The sequence below is a fragment of the Balaenoptera ricei genome, chromosome 10 (genome assembly GCF_028023285.1).
Source record: "Balaenoptera ricei isolate mBalRic1 chromosome 10, mBalRic1.hap2, whole genome shotgun sequence".
In the NCBI taxonomy this organism is placed as follows: domain Eukaryota; kingdom Metazoa; phylum Chordata; class Mammalia; order Artiodactyla; family Balaenopteridae; genus Balaenoptera; species Balaenoptera ricei.
This window is the reverse complement of record NC_082648.1, coordinates 4,468,586-4,485,247: the sequence shown is the minus strand read 5'-3', so window position 1 is coordinate 4,485,247 and position 16,662 is coordinate 4,468,586. Positions and strand designations below refer to the sequence as shown.

The window sequence follows — 16,662 nt, the reverse complement described above, 5'->3', positions numbered from 1 at the left end:
TAGAAAATGTGTCTTTGGCACACTTGTGGGGATACTTTGTGGCACCTACTCATTAACTGTCAGGGAAATTGTAAAGAAGTATCCAAAGTTAGCAGAGCTCCCTTGCCCAGCCCTCTCCCAAGTTTGTCGCCTGGGATGGCCTCACCTGAGACCCTGGAGTTCTGGGTCTCCTCCAGTCCCAGAAGTGGCTGCAAGGCTGTTTTCTTTGAACAGAGTTGCAGAAGAGCCAAACAGCCTCCAGCTTCCTAGCTGAGGCCCAGAGAGGGTATGAGCCCCCTCCAGCAGTCAGAATAAACTATAACCCAAGAGCATTTTCCCGAAGGGCACAGGGACCCTGTGTTATCGAGAGGCACTGTGAGAGTTCTGCGACCTTTGCCAGCTAAGCTGAAAGGACGGTACCAAAGACACGGGACTCTCTGCAAAGATCTCTCAGCAGCAGATGGCTCTTTACTATTTTACCACACTGTAGTCAAATGAATGGGCGTATTTTTAAAAGAATCATATATTACTATCTAGAGGGCCACCTGTTTCTCAAAGCCAGATGAAATCAATTTTTTAAAAAAATGTTATTGGAGTGTAGTTGATTTACAATGTTGTGTTAGTTTCAGGTGTACAGTAAAGTGATTCTGTTACACAGATACATATATTCATTCTTTTTCATATTCTCTTCTCATACAGGTTAGCACAGAATATTGAGTAGAGCTCCCTGTGCTATACAGTAGGTCCTTGTTGGTTATCTGTCTTATATACAGTAGTGTGTGTATGGTCATTCCAAGCTCCTGATTTATCCCTCCCCCCAACATTGTCTAAAATCAATTATTAAAAATCACATTTTAAAAACTCCCTTAGCTGAAGTACTCTCAAGATCCACATTTAAAATACTTAAATATTTAATTATTATTATAAACATTACCTTTATAACACAATACTAAATGTCATGAAATAAATATAAATTATTATTAATTTATTTAAATATATAAACTTTTTTTTCAACACTTGTTTGGGGTGCTGTTAGGCTGAGATCCATAGCTCTCTCATCCTCAGTGAAGAGTGAATACAAACAGTATTTGTTTTTTCAAGTGAAGAGATTCTAATTATTTTCATCCTCCCATTAATTTCATGCACTGAAGACAGTTATTGATTTGTTTGCATTTCCCTAAGTTGAATAGAATAGATTCAACTGGATGAGAATTCCACTGGGGAAAATGAACAGATGGTGAAAAGACATTTATTTAGGGCCCATCAGAATAATCACCAATGTAAAGACAATAGTTATAAGTTTAAATAGTATTTTTTAATGATACCGTCAATTTGTGGATTGGCAAATTACAACATACATGAATTTATCTTGAATGTGATTTTTAAATGTTATTTTTTTTTTTTTTTTTTTTTTTGTTTTTTTTTTTTAAATGTTATTTTTGATTGAAACTGCAGCAGAATTTTCTTTCCTTAAAATTAATTTAAATAAATATGTGAAGGAACACATCACAAAGTTGGCATTACTCAACAGAGAGGCATGGGACAGACTGGTTAAGGATATGGGTTTGGGGGCTTCCCTGGTGGCGCAATGGTTGAGAATCTGCCTGCCAATGCAGGGGACACGGGTTCTAGCCCTGGTCTGGGAAGATCTCACATGCCGCGGAGCAACAAAGCCCGTGCGCCACAACTACTGAGCCTGCGTGTCTGGAGCTTGTGCTCCGCAACAAGAGAAGCCGCGACAGTGAGAGGCCTGCGCACAGCGATGAAGAGTGGCCCCCACTCACTGCAACTAGAGAAAGCCCTCGCACAGAAACGAAGACCCAACACAGCCAAAAATAAATAAATAAATTAATTAATTAAAAAAAAAAAAAAGAATATGGGTTTGTATTCTGTCCTCCACTCACTCGTTTATGGCCATGGGCTAGTTAACTTCACCTGAATCTCAGTTTCTCCATCTGTAAAATGGGGATAATAATAGTACTGGACTTTAAGGTTCCTGTGAGAGTCATCTAAACACTCAGTAAAGGTGAGTTCAAGGAGCTAAAACAAAAAATGTAAATTGCAAAACTTGTGACGATTTTGCCAAAGTAAAATCAGACCAAGACCATTCGGTTTGCATAATATTTTAAAATTTGAACAGAATGTTATCTTTATTACATTATCATGTTTTGCTGTAGATTTACTATTTCAAATATTTTAGATTAATTTTTGTTTTATCAAAGGAAATGTTTTAGACATTCATGCATTTTTGCAAATCTATAAATTGCAAACTGTTTTTTGTCGTATGTGGTAAGAGCAGGGATAGGGACGGGGAACAATGGACTTTGCATTAGGGTATAGTTTTATGAGTTATAATCCTGAGGGGGGAGAATGCCAGGTTTAAATCCAGAAAACTGCTTGGAGGAGGTGACCTTAAAGTAATAAGGAGGTAGTGAGTGACCTATGGGGAGGAGAATTTCACCAGGCCTTGGGTAGGCTGCTGGACTCTGGTCCACCCACTCAGTGATGCAGGCAGGATTCAGAAAGTCAAACCTGAATGCTCTGGGCTAAAGTTGGTTGCAAATTTTTCAGAACAAAGATCCCAGACAATATGACCTTTAGTGATGGTTACGAAATCCATACTGAAGGCATTAGATTAAAAAATACAGCTGATTTAGAAGTTGACCTGATAGTTGGTAGTCACAACGTCACCGCATCACAATATTACCTTCAGTGCCATGGCATTTTGCTAGTTTTTGAGGCAGAGTAAAAAGAAAAACACCGTGTCCGTGTTAGAAAAAAAGAAACAGAAATGTTTCTGGAAATGTTCTTGGATACTTGATCGAAACCTTTCCAGGACACTTCTGGTATTGAGCCCAGATACACAGGATAGAATAAAAGGTGCTGTGGAAGATACATTAGCCGAGGACTCCTCACATGCAAGTCACCTGTTAGACGACCTTGCAGTCCTCAAGTTCAAGAAACTACACCCTGGCCCTCTAACTGGTTTTCCCTCAAGCCCACCCAGACCTGGTTCTGCCCCTTCCCCTCACCCTGTCGTCAAAGATGCCTGGGGCACAGCAATCCCACTGCGTCCTGGGTCCCCAAGACCTCATGATAAAACCTCTCTTCCCCAAATGACATTCAAGGATCCTTACCTTCACGGAGGTGAGATTTTGTTTCTTTCTTGCTTTCAAAATCGGGAAGGATGTCAAACTGCATTTCCTTGGGTTTTTAGCATCCATTTCAGTGCTGCAGAAGGAGAGTGAAACGTAAACTGGTGTTCAGAGCAAAATATAAGTAATGGTCCCCACCCGGGATAGGAAGAAGGCAGGGCAGGCTTGGAGAAGAAAAGGTGGCAGGTCTACGAGCATGGCCAAGGCGCCACTGCTCCTCCTGTCTCCCTTCTGGTGGCTGATGGGATTGGGAGAGGGGACGCCTGGGCATCAGTTCTCATGGGCTCAGGGCAGAGGGACACAGGAGTCAAGGGTGGGCAAGGAACTAGTGAGGAGGTTAGCAGCTTAGGACACGGAACAGAAAGCCCCACTTCTGTCCACTGACTGCAGGGCAAACCATTCTCTTCTCACAAGTATCTTCCCCCTAAAACATGCATCGACTGGTCACCTGGTAGCTTAAAGCCTCTAGAAAAAGAAAAGGGGACAATTGGTAGAAATGCTTTTTCTGGATCTCATCTGGCTATGTTTTCACCTTCTTCCTTCAGAGCACACCTCCGTGAATAATCAACTCACGGCAAGGTGAAAAGCTGACTCCCGTAAGTTTACGGAATCTAGTTAAAGTGGTGATTTGGGGAAGTGGAAGGTCAAGTCTTAGAGGGCTCTCATGCCACTGTCACTCTCCTGTTCCGTCAGAAGACCACTGCTGAGACTCCACTCTGTTCCTTGGAAGCCCCCCTTTCAGACCCTCACCCTATCAAGAGCCAAAGGAGTTAAGAATCCACAAAATAGGAACAGAACAGGGACCAAAGCAAATGTTATCACAGCTTCTGCAAATCACTCCATCCATAGGTTCTTGGGGACAAGTTAATAAGTGGTGACAGCATCACAACTGTGAAGTCATTCAGAGGATTGAAGACAAATCTCACCAATGGTTACTGCAGCCTACTATTGAAAAATCATAACTTGTCGATGTATCACGAGAAGTTTTTAAAAAAAAATGGCACATATGTATTATGGAACATGATGCAATCGTTTAAAAAATGAGGTAGATCATCGGTATGCCCATAATATATTAAGTAAAAAGAGTAGAACAATACGTAGAAGGTGATTCCATATCTAAGAAAACAAGATGTTTCCATACAATACAGCATATTGAAGGGTCTAGAAAAAATAAACTGTAAAAAGCAGTTACCTCAGAGGACTGGGACTGGGAATGGTTAGTGGGAATGTTCATTTTCACAGACACACACACTAAAATGAAAAAAATCCCATGCAAAAGCAAATTAAAAGTAATAGTCACTGCAAATGATCATAGCTTCATTTCTTCCTTCCTTCCTACAAGCATTTGCTGAGATAATTTCTTTGATAAACAAGACAAGGCCTGTGCTCTCAAGGAGAGCTCATTATCAAAGAGTGGGGATACGTGGAAATGGGTCCTGACGATGCCAGCGATCAATGCAGTGCTAGAGGTGAAACGGAGCCTATGGTCCTTCCCCACCCCGCCCCATGCCCTCAGCTTGCCTTTTGTCTGTGGAAAACATTTAGCCAAAGAATAAGTTTAATCAGAGAAGTGAGAAAATGCAGAAACAGAGGAAAACATCAAAGGAGACCAAATAATAATATAGTCATTAAGCATAGTCAAGGACCTTTAGTTCCTTCTTAAGGGCTACAGATAATATTCTGAGCCATATCCTGTGAGCTGTCTTATAGATACTGAAACCTCCACCAGGTGGAAGAAGTTAACTACATGTTGACCAGGCTGTAGGCATGACATAAGCTGCCACAATTCCAAGAATTGGTCCAGGACAAGGGCTTCAACCAAGACCATGAGAGTGAAGACAGGGTACAACTTGGGGATCATTTGGGAAACAGAACTGGTAGGATTTAGGCCATCAATTCGATGTGGGGTTTGTAAAATCCAAACGCTGGGGAGGAATGAATATGATTTTTCCTGCCAAGGGTCGGTACCCAGCGCTCCTTCCACCTACTTCACGGGGATGTGGAAGACAATCGAAGTCAACGTGTGTCTTTCCAAGCAACCGGAGCTCTTTCCTCGGCTCAGCTTTGGTGGCTCTGTAGGTGAAGAGAACCGAAGACTTGAAGGAAAAGCTAGGAACCCTGGAGTCTGGTCTCCGTGCTGCCCCACATAGATTTTGAGCAGATCACTTGTCTTCTCTAAACAGTCTCCCTCGTATCCACGGGGGACTGGTTCCAGGAACCCCAAGGACACCAAAATCCAGGGATGCTCAAGTCTCTTACATCGAATGGCATAGTCCAGTCAGCCCTCCGTATTCGCGGGCTCTGCATCCACAGATGTGGCTCTTCTCAGTTTCCCCATCAGTAAGATGACTAAAGAGGGCTCGATGAACTCTAACGTGCCTTCCAGTTCTAAGCCGCTTTGATTCTAACTCTATTAAATATTGGGGTGGGGGGAAGTTCTGCTGTGACTTATTCCCTAATTTCCCCCCTTTGGATAATGCTGTGGTTATCAAAGATCATTTTGTGCCTTTCTTAATGCATCCAACCTGGCTTCCACTTAACCCATCGCACTTAATCCATCCTTAAAGCTTCCCAAATGCCACTTTTTATCCTTCAAATATGTGGCGAGCTATGTAGGAAAAGAATTAAAATACATTATATATCTTGTTTATACCTGTTGCCTGAAGGTTTAAAGCTAGAGCCAGAGTGAATATTGCTTTGAGAACTGAAACCACAAATTTTAAATTCCTATTATTTTACACACAGATCAGAGTTTTCCTACCTCTACAGCCCATACCCATCTCCTTCCTCTGGATTTCAACACTTTTGTCTGTGGAGATCATTTTCTCACTTGGTCAACACCATTAGTGTTATCTTACACGTGTATATCTTTATCTTGCCGATCTCCTGGGGGACAGGAATGGTGAGATTTTATTTTATTTTATTTTATACTTTATTTTATTTCATTTCATTTTTTATATTCCTCATGGGGGCAAGAGCAGGGACTTGTATTTGAAACCTCTTGGTACAAATTTGCCAAAAGGAGAGATATCTAAGATAGTTTAGGTCAATTCATCCAAAATGTTCAGACCACCGTGTGCCAGGTACTTGTGCTAAGCGTGGGGGATTCAGAGATAATAAAACAGGATCCTTGCTTTTAAGGAGTTCAAAATCTGGTGGGCAAGACAGACCATAAACAGTGGTACCACACTACGGCAAGCACAGTACTCTATACATAATATAGAACTTCAAAGCCGGGAAAGGAAATACATCTTTTGAGATTCACCTATTGTGATTTCAGTATTTCTACTGCACTTGCCAGTAGCTTGATCTTTATGCCCGGGGACCACCTTTCGGGCAGAAATTGTGGCAATATACAACTTGCAGGGACTCCCTCTGCATTTCTGTGAACAGGAGATGATGTACTTAACACGTCTCTGCCAAAGAGAACTCCTCGGCCCCTGTGCAATTATCCCTGAAACTCTTCATGGTCCACAGACTCACAGATTCTTAAGAGCTGGAAGAGTTTTAGAGGGCATCTCCCCCATTCTCCCACCCCTGGCTGGGAATCTTCTCAAGAGTGTCCCCGGTAATCATTCATCTCTGCTTGACTATTTCTGGGACAGAACTTACTGTTTTTTTCCAGGCAACCCATTTCACACCGAGCTGTTAATTTACATGCGGTTGGGGCTCCATCAATGCTGACTAGAGGAAATGACCTCAGACAACATCTTTCACCCTCTCTTCTACCTGCTCGTCTCCAGGCATCCCTGTGGTTTTCTTTCAAATCCCTCCTCATATGATGGAGCATCTGAGTGTGAAGGAGAAAGCCTGGATTGCGGTGGTCCCTCTCTATTTTCTAATTTTTTTACGACCTCTCTTAAAATGGCTACAGTTTTCTAGAGTCTAGATTCTGTTAGGCGGCCAGAACTCTGCACTCCGTCACCTGGTCACTGATTTTCTATTAAAGCAGCCTAGACTAGTATTCGTTGTTTTTCACTGTTAAAACACACTCATTTTGGATCTAGGGTCAGCTAAAACCGCTGACTCCCAGCACTGGTCCTCCACACGCCGAGATGCATGCATTCCAGCCCAGAAGCTGACAACAACAGCAGATGGAAAGGGGCTGGCACACTAAGCTCCCTTCATGTTTATCACTATCCTCTTTGATAAGGACCAAAACAGAGAAAGGAATTAACAGACTTAAGTCACAGAACCAACTTGGCAGAATACGTGTTTGGAGAATTCCTTAGAACTCCTAGATTTTATGGACCCACCACATGTAGGTGATTAAACCCCTCAAGCAAGACTGGTAACCGAGGACACTTACATTGTCCTTTTGTAGTTTGAACTTTCTATTTAAATGACTTCACACTTTTGCCAAGTCTTCTTTTAAGCCTGAACAGTGAAGCTTGAGTTAAGATTGTTGACCATCAGTCATTTAAAAGTCAGAGGGGCCACAAGTTACTTAAGCCCTGAATTGCCTGATGGACATTTCAAACACCACAAATTAACCACAGACTTTTAAAAAAATTCCCCAATTTTGCACTGTTCATCCTATTTTAAGAAAAAAACTTTGCTAAGACTGGGAATTACCCTCGAGTGGCAGGTACCACCTGACACCACAGTGTGGCCCGGGATGTACAGCAGGCCCGTGGGCTGCTCGGAATAGGTGGGGATCAGCCAGATCCTCGTGGACGTAAGGCTTGGGGTCGCAGACCCGTTTTTGGCGACCAAGTCGGATGAGACGTGCAATTAATATTAAAAAAAAAGGGAGAAGAAAGCTCTGTGCCCCAAGTTGTCGGGGTCAGGGCTGGAAACAGCGTCCGGATGGGTCTTTTTTTTTTTTTTTTTTTTTTTTAAGTATTTGTTTATTTATTTATTTTGGCTGTGTTGGGTCTTCGTTTCTGTGCGAGGGCTTTCTCTAGTTGCGGCAAGCGGGGGCCACTCTTCATCGCGGTGCGCGGGCCTCTCACTATTGCGGCCTCTCTTGTTGCGGAGCACAGGCTCCAGACGCGCAGGCTCAGTAACTGTGGCTCACGGACCCAGCTGCTCCGCGGCATGTGGGATCTTCCCAGACCAGGGCTCGAACCCGTGTCCCCTGCATTGGCAGGCAGATTCTCAACCACTGCACCACCAGGGAAGCCCCGGATGGGTCTTATGAGTTCCCTAAAATCCATCTCTCCGCATCCCACACTCAGCCCAAGCCAGTGATGCAAAATTATCCTAATGGAAGAGTATATTGCTTAGGGCTGTAGGTGTGCAGATTTCTAAGGCTACACACTTGGGCCAAGGGAAGAAGCTCATGATCAGAAGAAAGCAGTTGATAATTAGGAGGCCTTGGACGAGTCACTTCGTGTTTGGCACTTCAGTTTTCTCAGTAAGAAAATGGGGGGACTTCCCTGGCAGTCCAGTGGTTAAGACTTTACCTTCTGATGCAGGGGGTGCGGGTTTGATCGCTGGTGGGGAGCTAAGATCTCACATGCCTCGTGGCCATAAAACCAAAACATAAAACAGAAGCAATATTGCAACAAATTCGATAAAGACTTTAAAAATTGTCCACTTCAAAAAAAAAAAAAAAGGAAAAGAAAAAAAAAGAAAATGGGAATAAAAATTCTAAGACACATTTCTCCTCACACCCAAAATTTTAGGAGTTAATGAGATTGACCTTTGAAGAGCATTATACAATACAAAAGTTAGTAATTATAGAAGGAAGCAATTAAAATAGCGCAAATTTAAGGTGTTTAGCTTAAGAAATACATGTCAGAGAAGGGATGTCTACAGGTATCACATCCAGCAATGAGGATTCATGCTTCTTAGAGACATGTCTATAATTTGAGTACTTTGTCATTAAGGAGATAATGAGGCCATGCTTTGATATTATGATCTGAAAATAAAACTAACAACAATAACAACAACAATAAAAATAATAAGTATAACAATGTTGGGCTGTGAGGATGCAGCTGCTTGGAGCGAAGTCTGAAATGGTACTTGCCTCCTCTCCGCACCCACATCCGCCCTTCCCTCCTTGGGCCCACACCCCTTCTCCTTTTCTGCACTGTCCCCTGTCACTCTCGTGCTGCCCCACCTTCCACCCTTATTGCCCCGATGCTCTGACGTGCTTCCCCCCCTTACTTGGTGCCCTTTGGGGTGGGAGGTGGGAGGAACTGCATCGGGTCTGCGCCGACTGCGGGCGCTGCCCCTCGGACCTGTAACTGCGGGGTGCAGGTGGAGGATCACACCCTCCTCCCGTCGCTATAGAAACTGTTTCCGCCCTTTTTGTGACTTGAGCTGAAAGGCTTGGACTCTGGTCTCGTCCCAAACCACCTTTCACATCAGCCCGGAGAAACACATCTCTTTTCCTCCTGCTCCCATTCTCTTGTCCCTGTTCTTTCAAGTTTGGGACAAGAACTGAAGGACATCCCGAGGATACAGAGACTAGAGTTGATCGAACAGACTCTTGAAGTAATCCCTACCTTTCCCCCTTCAAAAAAGTCTGTGGTTATCAGAAGCACATAGTAAAAGTTATGGATAAAATCTATTCATCAGATGAACATTTTTTGAGCACTTACTCTGCACCAGGTTTTTTTTTTCTTTTTTTAACATCTTTATTGGAGTATAATTGCTTTACAATGTTGTGTTACTTGCTGCTGTATAACAAAGTGAATCAACTATACGTATACATATATCCCCATATCCCCTCCCTCTTGCGTCTCCCTCCCCCCTCCCTATCCCACCCCTCTAGGTGGTCACAAAGCACCGAGCTGATCTCCCTGTGCTATGCAGCTGCTTCCCATTGCTATTTTACATTTGGTAGTGTATATATGTCAATGCCACTCTCTCTCACTTCGTCCCAACTTACCCTCCCCCCTCCCCATGTCTTCAAGTCCATTCCCTACGTCTCCGTCTTTATTCCTGTCCTGCCCCTAGGTTCTTCAGAACCTTTTTTTTAGATTCCATCTATATGTGTTAGCATACCGTATTTGTTTTTCTCTTTCTGACTTACTTCACTCTGTATGACAGACTCTAGGTCCATCCACCTCACTACAAATAACTCAATTTCGTTTCTTTTTATGGCTGAGTAATATTCCATTGTATATATGTGCCACATCTTTATCCATTCATCTGTCGTTGGACACTTAGGTTGCTTCCATGTCCTGGCTATTGTAAATAGAGCTACAATGAACATCGTGGTACATGACTCTTTTTGAATTATGGTTTTCTCAGGGTACATGCCCAGTAGTGGGGTTGCTGGGTCATATGGTAGTTCTATTTTTAGTTTTTTAAGGACCCTCCATACTGTTCTCCATAGTGGCTGTATCAATTTACATTCCCACCAACAGTACAAGAGGGTTCCCTTTTCTCCACACCCTCTCCAGCATTTATTGTTTGCAGATTTTTTGATGATGGCCATTCTGACTGGTGTGAGGTGATACCTCATTGTAGTTTTGATTTGCATTTCTCTAATGATTAGTGATGTTGAGCATCCTTTCATGTGTTTGTTGGTAATCTGTATATCTTCTTTGGAGAAACGTCTATTTAGGTCTTCTGTCCATTTTTGGATTGGGTTGTTTGTTTTTTTGATATTGAGCTGCATGAGCTGCTTGTATATTTTGGAGATTAATCCTTTGTCAGTTGCTTCGTTTGCAAATATTTTCTCCCATTCTGAGGGTTGTCTTTTCGTCTTGTTTATGGTTTCCTTTGCTGTGCAAAAGCTTTGAAGTTTCATTAGGTCCCATTTGTTTATTTTTGTTTTTATTTCCATTTCTCTAGGAGGTGGGTCAGAAAGGATCTTGCTGTGGTTTATGTCATAGAGTGTTCTGCCTATGTTTTCCTCTAAGAGTTTGATAGTGTTTGGCCTTACATTTAGGTCTTTAATCCATTTTGAGTTTATTTTTGTGTATGGTGTTAGGGAGTGTTCTAATTTCATTCTTTTACATGTAGCTGTCCACTTTTCCCAGCACCACTTATTGAAGAGGCTGTCTTTTCTCCATTGTATATTCTTGCCTCCTTTATCAAAGATAAGGTGACCATGTGTGTGTGGGTTTATCTCTGGGCTTTCTATTCTGTTCCATTGATCTATAATTCTGTTTTTGTGCCAGTACCATACTGTCTTGATTGTAGTATGGTCTGAAGTCCAGGAGCCTGATTCTTCCAGCTCCGTTTTTCTTTCTCAAGATTGCTTTGGCTATTCGGGGTCCTTTGTGTTTCCTTACAAATTGTGAAATTTTTTGTTCTAGTTCTGTGGAAAATGCCATTGATAGTTTGATAGAGATTGCATTGAATCTGTAGGTTGCTTTGGGTAGTATAGTCATTTTCACAATGTTGATTCCTCCAATCCAAGAAATGGTATATCTCTCCATCTGTTTGTATCATCTTTCTTTCATCAGTATCTTATAGTTTTCTGCATACAGGTCTTTTGTCTCCTTAGGTAGGTTTATTCCTAGGTATTTTATTCTTTTTCTTGCAGTGGTAAATGGGAGTGTTTCCTTAATTTCTCTTTCAGATCTTTCATCATTAGTGTATAGGAATGCAAGAGATTTCTGTGCATTAATTTTGCATCCTGCTATTTTACCAAATTTATTGTTTAGCTCTAGTAGTTTTCTGGTAGCATCTTTAGGATTCTCTATGTATAGTATCATGTCATCTGCAGTGACAGTTTTACTTCCTCTTTTCCGATTTGGATTTCTTTTATTTCTTTTTCATCTCTGATCGCTGTGGCTAAAACTTCCGAAACTATGTTGGATAATAGTGGTGAGAGTGGGCAGCCTTGTCTTGTTCCTGATCTTAGTGGAAATGGTTTCAGTTTTTCACCATTGAGAATGATGTTTGCTGTGGGTTTTTCATATGTGGCCTTTATTATATTGAGGTAAGTTCCCTCTATGCCTTTCTGGAGAGTTTTTATCATAAATGGGTGTTGAATTTTGTTGAAAGCTTTTTCTGCACCTATTGAGATTATCATATGGTCTTTATCCTTCAATTTGTTAATATGGTAAAAGCAGGAAAACAGTTGAATGACAGCAGCATCACCTGGAGGAATATACAGTCTGGTCCATGGAGGAAACAGACATTCAAATAAAATTTTTTTAAGGAGCCAAGTTGATTTTCAGTCTTCAAGGACAAATAGGAATTAGCAATGGAAAGAAGGCAAATAAGAACCATCTGAAGACCTGGAGCCACGGGTACTAGCACCCAGTGTGGTGTGGCAGGGGGTCAAAGGTGAACGTGGGCAGCATGGGACAAGGTTGAAGAAGCGGACAGGGGCCAGCCTGATTAGAAATAGCTTGTGAACTAAACAGGCTAAGGGGTATGTGTGTGGATTTTAAGCAGAGGGGTGTTCGGGCTCAGATTTTATTTTAGAAAACTCCCTCTGGCTAGAGTGGCTTGATGGGTAGGCCCGAGTAGGTTACCAGTCAAGGCAAGGACGCCCGTTAATAGTCAGAGTAAAGGCATCAAGTGGAAGGAGAGAGCAGTTTTGAGAAACGCAGGAAATGGACCAGAGCTTGCTGACCGGATGTGAAGGGTTCAAGTGCCTGAGGCACCTCAGTTGACTGACGGTGATGCTATTTACTAACAGAAAATATAGGAGGGAAAACACCTGGGGAGGGGGAGACGTTATTGATTCAGTGATGACTTACGTCAAATGATCAAGTGGTCTGTGTCAAGAGCAAGGTCTGGGCTGAAGATCCTGACTTGGCCGTCACTGTCACACTGGGGACCTTGGAACTTGAAGTTGCCCAAACTTTGAAAGAAAAAAGGCCCAGGGGGAAAAGAATGGAATCTCACAGAATATGGTATGGTAGTGAGAGCTGTGGGTGTAGGTGACACAAAAGATTAGCAAGCCACAAACAATGAAGAGTAGGCAGGGAGGCGGGGAGAAAAGTACAAAAGAATGGTGTCTTACGGGCCCAGAAATAAAATGTACTAAGCAGGGTATAATGAATAGGGTCTATAAGATAAGGTGAGAAAGTGTACCCTGGGTTTGGCAACAGAAAGGTCATGAGTGCTTTCTGCAAGGCCAGTTTTGACACACTTTAAGGTAATTTTCAGTGGAAACTACTAATATCAATAGCATAGAGAAAACACGTTCATCAAGCTGGTCCAGATGATTAATTAATGATATTAGTACTAACACAGGGTAGGCTCTTAATAAATGTTTGTTAAACTGCAGCATACAGAGTACCTCAATACCGTGTCCCTGGCAAACACGTTTCCAAGAGGGGGTGGGGCGGGGTAGGTGAGGGGGTGTAAGAGTAGAAAATATACACTCGATAAGAAAAATATATATATAATAGCAGTAGGCAAATGCTCACTTTAATCATAATTCTAAATACTTATCTTCACATTAACATAGATATTTCCTTAACCAAGAAGAACTGAGCTAAGTATTATATATTTTTTAATGGTTAACATGATTCAAAGAATTTTTATTAAAAATTGAAATTTGGTTTGGTTGAAGTTCTCACTGTAAATATAAAATATCTATCGCTATTTCTACTCAGTGGATTAGGGCCTGAGCTTCCTAAAGGGCTGTACTATCTAATACAACAGGGGTGACAGGTACTTGACAGCCACCCTCGAAAGCACGGGCTTAATGTAAAAGTGACGACTTTAAGAAACAGCTTTTCCGCTTTATATTTACAACAAAAAGGCTAACATTTTTTTGCAAAGCACTCATTTTATCATGAAATGTAGACAGAGACAGATGGATGCATTAGTATCAAGGAAAAGTGCATATCACAACTTTTTCACTTTTATTAAAGGTTTTGACAATGAGGGCTTCATAAAATGTCACAAAATTCTATTTGCTATCTAACCATCTACTTCGAAGTAGGAGACATACGCTCTAGCATAGCAACTGTTTTAATATGGAAAATTATTCTGAATTCTTAATATAAAAACATTTGGCTAAAATATGAAACATCATTGCAACAAAACTGACAATGCAGGTTAAGTAACTTATAAGATTTCAGAAATGTCTCCTGGGAGAAATGGGAATTTTCCTTTTGCCAGATAAACTCCGCACAGTTAAATTTCAGGTGCCGTAAACCAGACAAAGCCAGAAAGAAGCATCGGGCATGTTACTAGGAAAGAACAACATGTAACGGGGACATCCTCCGTGTCAAATTGACGGCCACGTAATGACAATGACCTATTATATACATATAAGGGAAAGAGAATATGCTCTTCAGAAGGGAATGACATTCCAAGATAATTCTTATAAACAAACCTCTTACTGAAGTCTCAGATAGCTTTTCAGAGAACAATCACAGAACAGGTAGAGATCATTTATACAACGTTAAAGGATTCATTTATATTACAATACCCTCCTCAAATATAAACACAAATATAAACATGCTTATGAAAGTGAGATCTTCTTAATCAAACATTTTCTTGCCACTACACTCAGCTACTAGCAGCATTTGGGTGCAAAGGTTTAACTCGTGCTAATCGGGACAAGCCAAGGCGGAGACTCTGAGTTGGAGACTTCACAGACACTCCTGCCAGTGGGCTACGGCTGCTGCTTCCGGACACCGCTGCAAGAAGACAGATCACCTGATGCTGAGAACGTCAGAAATCTCGTAACAAAGGTCAGTTTATAAAACAGAAGAGGCCAAAAAAGGAGTTAAGCGTTGCTCTGTTATGCAGCTTCTATCAAGTTACATATTAGATCAAAAGAACGGGAAGTACTAAAGAGCAGAAAATATATAGCATTGCATATTTTCAAACATCCTTAGAGGCCAAGGTAATGACACGAAAACTTTAAATGTGAAAGCTAAATAGGAAAGTTGGGAGCAAAGAACACTGATTGTAAAGACATAAAAAAATGAATGGCATTATAATTTCTAAAGTAGTAGCAAAATCTAATGCATTTTTACAAAATTCTGCAACTTTCACAAGTACTCCTTACAGAATCTATTTTTTCAAATATCACGTAACTTCAAATATGACAAATACCATTTTTCTTTATTTATACTAGTTTCATTTATGCTACCACTCTAATACAGCAATCATTTCCAACGAGTATTAAATTTCAGAATTTATCCACATGTATGTTCGTAGCTGATCATGATTTTAGCCGTAGTAAGTACAAGTGTGTATACTTTTTTCATACAAAGGTTTTACGAACACTTCCATGTTTCCAGGCATCTGATTTATCATTCTTAATTGCACACACTTGCCACATGTTGATCAAATTCCTACAACACACTTCTCGGTTGTTTCTAGTTTTTCACCACTTTTCTATAAATAGCTATAAAAAAATCACTACTGACCACTTACTACTTTTCCTTCTTTCGAATTCTTTTTAAGGATAAGTTCCCAAGATTAGTTCCTAAGTCAAAAGATCTATTTATTTTTATGGCTCCTGTCAAGCTGTCCTGTAAAGGGATTATAAATTTATAATAAATAATTATACCTGCTACCCCACAACCCAGAGTGCACTGGTTGATACAGCTTTATTATTTTCTAGTTTGAGAGGTATAAAACAGTATTTCATTACTTTAATTTACATTTCCTTGATTACCAGTGAGGCTGCAATTCTTTTCATATTGGTTTCTAGTTGTACTTCTTGGGGGCAGTGGTATGTTATGTCCTTGGCTCATTTTCCCATTGGAATCTTGCTGGTCTTCTCACATTCGTATAAGACAGGAGGCTAGCTGGCAACCTGAGGGTCAAATCCTGCTCTCAGATATACTGTTCGGTCCACATGGTGTTTTAAAAAGTCCACTTTTAAGATCTAGGAGATTTCACACTAAAATCTGTATTTCTGGCTTCTCTTGAAAAACTCAGACGTGGAAATACGAGGCCCATAATCCTGCATGTTAACAACCGGGTGGAGCCGAAGAACGGCGGCTTCCTTCCAGAGGGCACGCGCTCTTGAGGGCGGCAACGCCCGCTTGCTCACGCTTCCTCCCCAGGCCCAATTCCCTCGCCTCTGTCACCTGCCCGGCCCTTCCCCACAAGGAATTTATAAGCACTTTGTGCTTTATGACGTGACTCTTTACCCATCAATCCATTATTTCTTTTTAATCTTTTTGCTTATGCTACCTTCAAATTTCTACAGACATATCAATAATTTTAAACTTCTTTTGTTGTGGAATCACTAATTATTCTCAGAAGAAATAGACTAAGGATTATCCTTGAACTGACAGAGCTTCATTATTTCAATAACTACTCTTCCGGGACTTTCCTGGTGGCGCAGTGGTTAAGAATCTGCCTGCCAACGCAGGGGACACGGGTTCGAGCCCTGGTCCGGGAAGATCCCACATGCTGCGGAGCAACCAAGCCCATGTGCCACAACTACAGAGCCTGCGCTCTAGAGCCCGCGAGCCACAACTACTGAGCCTGCGTGCTGCAACTACTGAAGCCTACACGCCTAGAGCCCACGCTCTGCAACAAGAGAAGCCACCATGATGAGAAGCCTGCGCACCACAACGAAGAGTAGCCCCTGCTCGCCGCAACTAGAGAAAGCCCATGCGCAGCAACAAAGACCCAACACAGCCAAAAACAATTTAAATTTTAAAAAATAATATGAGGAAGTACTCAT

At 41.6% G+C, this 16,662-nt stretch overlaps 2 protein-coding genes across 4 annotated transcripts in view; both read right to left on the bottom strand.

Moving 5' to 3' along the window:
- Window positions 1–3,203, bottom strand: part of DYRK4 (dual specificity tyrosine phosphorylation regulated kinase 4) — a 48,340-nt gene extending 45,137 nt beyond the window's left edge. Inside the window, exon 1 of the mRNA XM_059934421.1 lies at window positions 3,117–3,203. Coding sequence (XP_059790404.1) covers window positions 3,117–3,203 — 87 coding nt within the window. The remainder of the gene's footprint in view (window positions 1–3,116) is intronic.
- RAD51AP1 (RAD51 associated protein 1) overlaps window positions 3,144–16,662 on the bottom strand; it is a 37,111-nt gene continuing 23,592 nt past the window's right edge. The window contains exon 9 of one of the 3 annotated variants that reach the window (XM_059934419.1): window positions 3,144–3,210. In XM_059934419.1, coding sequence (XP_059790402.1) covers window positions 3,170–3,210 — 41 coding nt within the window. In that variant the 3' untranslated portion in view covers window positions 3,144–3,169. Of the gene's footprint in view, window positions 3,211–13,500; window positions 14,651–15,457; window positions 15,781–16,662 lie in introns of those variants that run through there. The other 2 variants (XM_059934418.1, XM_059934420.1) reach the window with 2 other exon arrangements.